Source organism: Centroberyx affinis, unplaced genomic scaffold (assembly GCF_046629955.1).
Source record: "Centroberyx affinis isolate AG114_WGS23_722 - 3 ecotype Tasmania unplaced genomic scaffold, CSIRO-AGI_Caff_v1 ptg002149l_1, whole genome shotgun sequence".
Taxonomy (NCBI): Eukaryota; Metazoa; Chordata; class Actinopteri; order Beryciformes; family Berycidae; genus Centroberyx; species Centroberyx affinis.
Window position 1 is genome coordinate 147,037 of NW_027280466.1, and position 9,868 is coordinate 156,904.

At 41.2% G+C, this 9,868-nt stretch overlaps 1 protein-coding gene across 1 annotated transcript; it reads left to right on the forward strand.

The window, feature by feature from the left end:
- The first annotated feature begins 967 nt into the window (after positions 1-967).
- LOC139654759 (acetylcholine receptor subunit alpha-like) lies at positions 968-7,624 on the forward strand. The gene is made up of 9 exons (XM_071531915.1): positions 968-1,010; positions 2,079-2,221; positions 2,309-2,353; positions 3,648-3,757; positions 4,181-4,376; positions 4,949-5,186; positions 6,682-6,905; positions 7,161-7,400; positions 7,496-7,624. The coding sequence occupies exons 1-9, from the start codon at positions 968-970 to the stop codon at positions 7,622-7,624; spliced, it is 1,368 nt and encodes a 455-aa protein (XP_071388016.1).
- The last annotated feature ends 2,244 nt before the right edge of the window (positions 7,625-9,868 follow it).

Here is a 9,868-nt window from a genome sequence, read left to right on the forward strand (position 1 = left end):
GGTGCTTACATGGTGTAAATTCAGAAGGCCTGAGTGACTGGAGAGGGAGGGGTTGGGTGGAGTGGCTTCGGAGGGGGTTGAGACAAATCTCTCTTAATTCAGACATTGCCAAAATGGTCATTTGTCCCTAAGTGAGATGAATGAGGCTAGTGGTTGAGTGACTGGCTGATTGAACGGATTGGGGATGTGAGGAAATTGAGTTGCCTGACCCATCACAGGCTCGACAGGGTAGGGAAGGGGCAGAGTAAAGAGGGGGTACAGGGGTGTAACGCCTGGCCTTCTGGAAACACAAGGCTGTTTGAAAATCTTGAAAATCCGGGGTATATCACAGATTATTTGTTTAGGGTGTGCAACTGGACATGAGAAGCGTTGTGACAATAATTTCTAAATAAAAAAAAGTTTCCTGATTAGCTTTCCGAATTCTCTTCAATCTTAAAAGGGGCACAGCGATAGAACTGCAGAACTAAATAATAAAGATAAATAAATTCTAAATACTCATTCTCAATTGAGCTACATTAAGTATGCCTTCATATGTTTTCTAGAATTAATTGTTTATCATTGATACAACATCAATGACAATAATGATCATCTACTCAACAAATGCAACTCCTTTAAAAGCAGCCGGTAGTGCCGTCACTGCAGTCACGTTGTCACTGTAGTAGTGTGTGTGGCCTATTTCACGATGGGATATTTCAGTGCTAGATTACTCTGGCATGTTGATCTTATAACACATGACAAAGAATGTGGCCCTCTCAAATGACAAGCATTAGCAGTCACTCACATACGCTGCCAGATAATAACAATGCTGCTGCCACTGAAGAGCTTGGAAGCTATAAGTCATTTGTCAATAGTGTAAGAATGTTTTAAGTGGGTTGAACGGCATTAATTCACAAGCGGCCAACAGGCAACGTCTTGAAGTTGGATCTCGATTTTGGATGCCTGGTTTTACGAGATAATATTGGCAAGAATGGATCCTTCATTTTTCATTTTCCATCTTATAATTCTCGCAGGTAAGGAATGATGTAAACTGAAGTGGGTGTGTGTGTGCTGGTTAACTGTATAGCAATAAATGTCCTTTTTACTTAACTAAGTTGTACCATTTCCAGCATATTAATCTTAATTTAGAGTAAACTAACAATTATTAAACCTTTTTCTCATAATTATGTACAATGTAACTGATGTAAGGTCATAGTAAGCTGATCCAATTCAAACAATAAAAATCATAATGAGTAATTTCTCATGTCTAGGAAACTGGCTCTTTGATTGACAAGGGCATGTGTACTGTTTTGTTTTTGTTTTTCAACCTCTGGTTGTCTGTGACCACAGACGTTTGTTGTTTTTTTTTCTTTATGAAATCACCTGCATAATTATGTATGGGCAATTCCTGAGTATACTGAGTTGAATGTCTCGAGAATCATTCAACCATTCAGAAAATATGTTGCTGTAAAATGACCTTCGTTTCAAGGTCAGGTGGAAAATGAAAGGGGATACAGCTCTGGCTTGTGACAAGTATGTAGCGGAAATAGCATAAGCAGAGATGAAACTCTATCTCTAATAATGACCCTTACACATCTCTCACCTCTAGCATCTGACACTGTAGATCCTTTCACTCGAATTGTTACTTTACTGGTTTTCCACAGGATTTAAATAAAACAAAGTTGAAGACTATCTGGACATATTAGTGATTTTATGTGTCATTGGAAAAGTCTATTTTCTACTCATTAAATCTACTGCTATCAGGTGTCAGATGCTCTTAAAGCCATATTCTACTTTGGCACAACACTGTTATTTTCCAATCCACTCACCTCAGCATGTCCATGAACAGTCAGCAACCAACATGAGCTAACCTTGGCATGAGCGGTCGGCACTGGTGAGAAAAAAAAAATAAAAATAAAGAAAACTCAGATGCTGCTCTCTTTAATTAATATACTGTCTGTGTTAAATTTAGGCCATCATTTTCAGACTACAGATGCTAAACTGAATGCAAATGAGGGACACCACTTCTTAAAGAGCCAAAAGTCACATGTACATTCATTGCCACCAATATTGGTAACTCATTTGCGTCCTGTTTGTTTTAGGTGCTGCCTGGGCCTCCACTGATGAAACACGCCTGGTTAAAACCCTCTTCACTGGCTACAACAAGGTTGTCCGTCCTGTCAATCACTTCAAGGACCCAGTGGTGGTTACTGTTGGCCTTCAGCTCATCCAGCTCATCAGTGTGGTGAGGTGTCATGTCACCCTATATCACATCATGTGTGTTAAGGTTCACTGTCAACAAGAATCTTAACAAATTTGTCTCAATCCACAGGATGAGGTCAACCAGATTGTCAGCAGCAACGTGCGATTGAAACAGGTTTGCTCTAACAGATTCTATCATTTTTTAATATTGTCATGAAAGACAGACCCTGGCTACACTGTAGTATTGTAGAAAGCCCTAGCAAACACAGTTGAAATTAGTATTTTATATATTATATTTATATTATCATAGCTGATGGCAATGAGATGCACTCCCTCTGGTGTAGCTTCTCTGGAAGTGTGTTGGGTTGCACTGGACTGACCTGAGATGCTGCCACTCCTCTAGGCTGAACTCTATAAGACTCAAATGAAATATGTTCTAAACAGTGTGTTGGTTGATATCAATGATAATCTGGATTTATTTTTATAAAAACACTACGTTCATAGCCCAAATGAAGCATAAATAAAAGTTTATGACATATTGTGAGATAGATAGATTTCTCACCATGGTTTAAGGAACAAGTTGACTATTTCTGGGGAAATAAAGATTACCTTCCAAAAAATCATGAGAAACCTCCTCTTCTCCTCTCTTTCCATCCATTTCTGGTGTTTTCAGGTCAATATTCCACCAGCAACAGTGTTTTCCATCATGAGAGACATCATGTTTAGCCTTTCAAATTCAGCTATGGTAGTTAGCTAGCTAGCTAGACGTAGCAGACGTAAGCCAGGGTAGCTAGCTAGCTACTGCTCGAAGTAAAAAATGTAAATCATTGAAGACAGAAAAAAGTGGAAATTTTGAATACTTTTCTTAAGTATGTAAGTTACTTGTTGACAATTACTTACTACATTATTCACGCACGTGAAATGGGAAGTTCCACTCTCCGTTCAGAGTGCAGTGCCGTGCAGAGTTGGTTGTCTGTCAAGTCTGTATGCGCGCGTTTGTTCATCACGTTACCGACGTCGCGGGGATTTATGCTGCATTCGGTGAAACTGGGAAATGTGATACACTTACTGAGATTTATACAGGAGGCTGTATTCTCTAGGAAATTTTAGTTTTATTCGATAACGCGTCGTGGGACGACCCCAAGTTCAGATTTTTCTTTCTTATCGGGTGTCCCTTGTCTCTTATGGGGGTCCCGGCCCCTCCAGCACCCCCTCAAATCAAACCCTAGTGTCCTGTGCCATCTCCTCAAGAGGCCTACCGAACTGACTTACACGCTTGTACTGGATTCTGTGATCTTGTTCTAGCTGATACTCAAAAGTATCATACAAATTCCATGATGATTTTGACCATATTTGCTAAATATAAACTATAAATATTTAAAAGTAATTATATCTATTTCAAGTATGTGTTGTGGAATCACTGTCCATTGAGCTGATGTGTCCCTTCTTTTCTCTGTTTGTTTTTCCAGCAATGGAAAGATGTGAACTTGCAGTGGAACCCGGAGGATTATGGTGGAATCAAAAAGATCAGAGTTCCATCCACTGACATTTGGCGGCCTGATCTGGTTCTCTACAACAAGTAAATTATCAGGCTATATTCAATCCATATATCTTTTTCTAAAATCCTTTTTTTATTATGATCCATTTCACCTTACCTAATGCATGCAACCACCAGGCAGACTGAAAAATCCTATCAGTGATGTTTTGGATCACACTTTCCTTTTCTCCTCTGTGCAGAGTGTGAAAGCTCAGATTTCATCAGGCTAAATCTGGCCTCTGTATCGCAGGTTCCCCCCACACCATATGCTGTGTCTGACACACTGCTGTTTTTCCCTGACAACCAGCTCCGCTGCCACAACAACCTGTGCCAGTCTGTCCTCTGGTTGGTTGGACTGTGCGACAGCAGCGACGGCCGGGCCGTGCCCAGCCCCGGGCACTGATGTCCCCCTGTGTTAACATTATCTCCCATGTTGATGCTGCCGGTGTTTATCTGTGCCCACAGTGCTGACGGTGACTTTGCTATCGTTCATGAGACCAAAGTGCTGCTGGAACACACTGGCATGATCACATGGAACCCACCTGCCATCTTCAAGAGCTACTGTGAAATTATCGTGCTGCACTTCCCCTTCGACCTCCAGAACTGCAGTATGAAGCTGGGCACCTGGACTTACGATGGCAACTTGGTCGTAGTCAATCCAGTAATACCAATCAGACATTTTCTTTAACCGAACCCCTCGGGCATTGACTGTTCATACAAATAGACCAAATTCACATTTCTGATAGCATAAATGGCTAGGGATGGGACAATTCAATATATCGCAATAGGCTACAAAAATGTGACAATACGTATCGTGAGGCAGAAAAATTAATCGCGATATTAGCTACAGTGTATTCTGCTGTAGCCTAGTAATCGCAAATGAGACGGCTAAGCTCTCCATCCACATTATATTATTTGCACTTTGTAATGACATTTTTACATTGTTGTTTACCTTATAGCAAGCCAGTGCCATTGCTAGAAAGATTAGTGGCTGAGAAATAAACATAATTCTGCAGAGTGATTGAACTTTTATTTATTACATCATGACATTGTTGTATCAAATCGTGAACCCCATATCGTGTATCGAATCGTATCGTGAGATAAGCAGATCGTCCCATTCTTATAAATGGATTTACATAACACTTGACTATCAAATTGTATCCAAACAAACAGCGCATCCCCTTTTGGCCCGTGTTACACCTCTAACACCTCCGTCATGCTCCTCTTCACCAGGACAGTGACCGCCCTGACCTGAGTAACTTCATGGAGAGTGGAGAGTGGGTGATGAAGGATTACCGCGGCTGGAAGCACTGGGTGTACTACGCCTGCTGCCCGGACACGCCCTACCTGGACGTCACCTACCACTTCCTCATGCTGCGCCTGCCCCTCTACTTCATCGTCAATGTTATCATCCCCTGCATGCTCTTCTCCTTCCTGACTGGCCTGGTCTTCTATCTTCCTACAGACTCTGGTATGTCAACACTTTTTTCACTTTGTTTCATTTTTCAGGGATATGTGAGTAAGTAAGTTATCATAAGGTATCATAGTAAAAAATATGCAGCAGCATTGCAGCATTAGCTTGGGCTAGAGGTGGAGAGGCTGGCTAGAAACTAGAGAGTTGTTGGTTTCAATCCCTGGTATAAATGAGAGGGTGTATGAGGAGTGTGACTAGTATTACATTGATGCCCACAATCACTGCCAGTGTCCTTGAGCAAGGCACTGCACCCTAAAACTAGTCCAGGGGTGATGTACTGTGACACTCTAACCTGAGAAGCACATAGAAGGACACTATGTACTAGAAGGGAATTACAGAAAGAAAGTGAAGTTGTGCAAATTGTCCAATTAAATTCCTTTCTATAGTTGCTACATTGATACTTAATTCACCGTTTTCATGTGAATCATCTGTATCAGCCGACACCTCTGTTGGCCAAGGGCTCATCCTCAATTCTGACTGTCAGTCTGAGGTGTTCCTACACCTCTGACTGTCAGTCTGAGGTGTTCCTACATCGGCTGGGACAGAAACTACTGTGCTTCTGTGCACATCTGGCCATGTTCCCAGTGTGTAGGTCTGCCTCATTACCCAGGGTCCCTCTGTGCTGTCATAGTCTGGAAGCAGGCCTTTGCTTTAATGTATAATACATCACTTGATCCCTGTTTCTGATATGGCTGCTGACACGATGCTGTGGAGGAGAGGCTCGTGCCAAAGCAGGTTCTCTCTGGATTAATTGGTTTCACCGAACAACAAAAACAACATGCTTTGCGTTCTATATGTGAGAAACGGTATCAGAACATGTTTCCTTGTTGTATTGTATGGTTTTGGAAAAATGTTACGTGTCATTCCTTTAAAATTGTTTGTTTGGATTACTAAATAGTGCAATTACTGCTCTAATACGCAATCACATGGACTCAGTTGTGTGTCATCAACGCTAGATGTGGACTCCTGATTGCATGGCTTAGAGAAGGCTCAAATATTGGGCCAGGCTCACAGAAACAGCTCTCCCTTGTGGCTGCAAGAAGATTGCATATTGAGGGTATCATGAGCTGACAGCTCCAGCCTGGTTCCACAAACACCTTAGCATACACTCCAAAATAGATGTTTTTAAAGGTTAAAGGTGTTTTGATGTGAAGACATGATTTGTTCTCTTTAAACACATCTGTATGTGTTCAATGAAAAACAGCAGATCCTGTGTTATTTAAGCACATCTTTTCAGAGTGTGAAGCAAAGGTTTGAGTCTAAATGTTTCCGTGATTGATCATAAATCTTGTTTATAGCAATTGCAAATTATATGACATTCCGGTGATTTTTAGACTATTTAAATGTGTGGAATCAGTATGAACCGATAAAGCCACCTTGATTTAATTGATTCATTTGACATTAACTGATCCTGACCATTAACAATTTCCACATACTTTCTGAACCATACGGTATGGAGACAACAGCAAAGATGTTTTGTTGTGCCCCCCAGGTGAGAAGATGACTCTCAGCATCTCTGTCTTGCTGTCTCTGACTGTGTTCCTACTGGTCATTGTGGAGCTGATCCCCTCCACCTCCAGCGCTGTACCGCTCATTGGGAAGTACATGCTCTTCACCATGGTCTTCGTCATTGCCTCCATCATCATTACTGTCATTGTCATCAACACCCACCACCGCTCCCCAAGCACTCACACCATGCCTGACTGGGTCCGCAAGGTGGGCAGGCGAGCAGAAAGGAAGAAAATGAAGAGTTTTATCATTGTAATTGTAGAGTCGACTGGCTAGAATTGAGTCAATCTGTCCCAGAGCTTGGCAAACCTTTGGAGAACATGGTGTAATCCATATCAATTCTTTGCACTATATTGCCATCTAGTGGTAGTAAGCTGAATGTTTTTTTTATTCTAATTCCTCAACTTCTGCTGTGTGTACTTTTTTTTTGACATTGTGCATTTCTGTTCTCATTCATGGCAGATTTTTATTGAAACCATTCCCAACATCATGTTCTTCTCAACAATGAAGCGCCCAAGCAAGGAGAAGCGGGATAAAAGTATCTACGGTGCTGAGTTTGACATCTCAGACATTTCTGGCAACCCCACGCCTGCTGCCATCCCCTACCAGTCACCCATCACCAAGAATCCTGACGTGCGCAGTGCCATTGAGGGAGTCAAGTACATCGCCGAAACCATGAAATCAGATGAGGAATCCAACAATGTAAGGTTTCTCATAACAAAGATGGGAAGTGAGAATGTGGTTCTTCGTTGTGTCATGTCTTTGCGAGTGACATATTGTCCCTCCTCTTTTTGCAGGCTGCTGAGGAGTGGAAGTTTGTGGCCATGGTGCTGGATCACATTCTGCTGTGTGTGTTCATGGCAGTGTGTCTCATTGGCACATTAGGCGTGTTTGCAGGCCGTCTAATTGAGCTAAGCATGCTCTAGAGGTTTGCATAATCTAGGTTACGGTTATGGGTTAGGGTCATCTTTTCATGGTGTGACTTCTCAAATCACCAGTTTTTTGCTCAGTATGAAGCATTTTATCTTTGTAGTGTTCACTGCTGTATGCTTTCCTGCAGCAGTAGAGGTTCCTTTTTTGGTTGATTTTGGATATTTGAAGAAAAGCACTATTTCCTCATGTACTTTTACAGTGTGTTGTGTATCTTCTACTCTATTTTCATATTTTCTGACAGAACAAAATGTTATGTTTTCTAAAAATAATTTGTGTGCTGGTTTGTGCTTGAAAGGTTGAAATATTAAATTGATTGGAAAGACAATAAACATTTTATAATATGATACAGTTATACTTGACATGTTTATAGAGAACCATTGAATAAAAGTTTGGCTATGCCAGTTTTCAGGGGGAATGACATAAGCACTGCAGTCTTGCTCAATGTATGTTGCTGGATCCCTTATTTTTCTCTTTTTTCTCTTTTACAATGTTGGGAAACTCACCAGTTATGGAGGACATTGTTAAATATTATTTCTAAAGAAGGGCTAACAAATGGCAGTCTTAGTGCAACCCCTAAACAGCCTCTATGAACGGCTCTAGGTGACTATTGCTTATGACAAGCGCAATAATGTGTGGAAAATACCTCTTTAAGCAAATTAACACTCCAAAAGGCCACAAATTAAAACATAAATTTGAATATAGGCATTTGTAATCACATTTCCTGCAATTCTATTCAATATTCTTTGACTATAGTGCTCTTGAACACACACTTTTAACTGAGGCCCTGTACAGGAACACATATCCAGAGTATCTCCAGTACATCTACCTGGTAGCACCTGTGTCCCTGATGAATCAGGGAAACCAGCAGCAGAGTAAGCTAATGATTGTGGGACTCGTAGTTTTACAGGTCCTGAAGAACCCTATAGTGTTCATGGTCGTCATCGGCATCATCGCCCACTTCCTCCTGGACCAGAGGATACCAGCCTTCATGGCTGAATTTGTGGACGGCCTGGCCAACTCTTTTGGGGGAGCAGCTCTGTTCTACTTGGGTCTGTCCATGGTGGGCCAGCTGGGGAAATTAACCAGATCCACAGTCGTGACACTGATATTGCTTATTACAGCAAAAACTGTGAGTGGAAAAGCCTCCTCCGCGCTTGATATTAATTTAATAAAAGCGGTGATTTTCTTTATCATGTTTTGTGATATGATCTCATGTATCTATAATGAGATGTTCCGTGGGAGTGCGGCAGAAGTCAGCAGATCAGCTTGGCCTTGGGGAGTAGACTGCTACCAACAAGCTATTTTGTTTTTTGAAGGTTTGGGTGACTCAGACCTTTCTTAGACCACAAACATTTTACAAAACGGGTGACATGTCAAGAAGCCTCATGGGTGTCATATAATAATAGTTACTGTATGTAATTATTTAATTCAAGCCTACGAGCACTAGAGTAGGTTAAAACCAACCAACCAACATTTTGTCTGCAGTGTAGAAGCTTCTGTTTTATCTCAGGCTTGGTTCAGTACTTTTGTTGGCATCTGAGCTATTTGGTGAGCTATTTATGTTTTAGTTAAATCTGTGTTTAATGTGAAACTGATTGGTTTCATGCTGAGTAGTTTAGCTGAAACTAGTTTAGGTGAAACTATTTAAAGAATGGCATGAGCTCCACTCCTGGATAGTAATTGTGTGCTGATGAGGCCAATGAGGCCTCCTCTACTCTTCTCTCCTCTCGCTCCTCCTATAATCAATCTGAATCAAGTGCTTAAGGTATATTCCATAGAACTATTTTACATTTTAAAATTAAATTAAGGTTGAGAAATTATTACACTTACATTGTTTATTTTTGACCACAAGGACACACAAAGGAGAAACTGCAAGAGATTCAATCACAAAATAAATGGATGGAACTGACTCTGCTATTAGCCACCTAGACATGCTTTGAAACTGTATAAACTAGACTGGCAAACAATCTTGTAACACATTTCATGCTCCTGCTGCTACACCCATGGAAGTAGGCTAGCTATTATATTATCAGTTACACTCATGGTTACACTTCCTTTGGCAATCCCTCAATTTTGCAACGTCACACCGTGCGCCTGCGCATTTGAAGAAAATCAAAGCTCCGCCCTCGCCCCGTCCTCAAAATCTGATTGGTCAGATCAGGGATTATGAAAATTGTTGGGTGAGCATGATTGAAGCCGTCTTGTGTAATGAACCGGGACACAAAACAAATACAGTA

What these genes read in the sequence shown, in the direction of transcription:
- LOC139654759 (XM_071531915.1), top strand. Translation starts at nt 968, where the DNA reads ATGGATCCTTCATTTTTCATTTTCCATCTTATAATTCTCGCAG. An exon ending in GCAACGTGCGATTGAAACAG is followed by an intron (nt 2,354 to 3,647) that starts GTTTGCTCTAAC and finishes TTGTTTTTCCAG; the next exon opens with CAATGGAAAGATGTGAACTT. An exon ending in ACTTGGTCGTAGTCAATCCA is followed by an intron (nt 4,377 to 4,948) that starts GTAATACCAATC and finishes CCTCTTCACCAG; the next exon opens with GACAGTGACCGCCCTGACCT.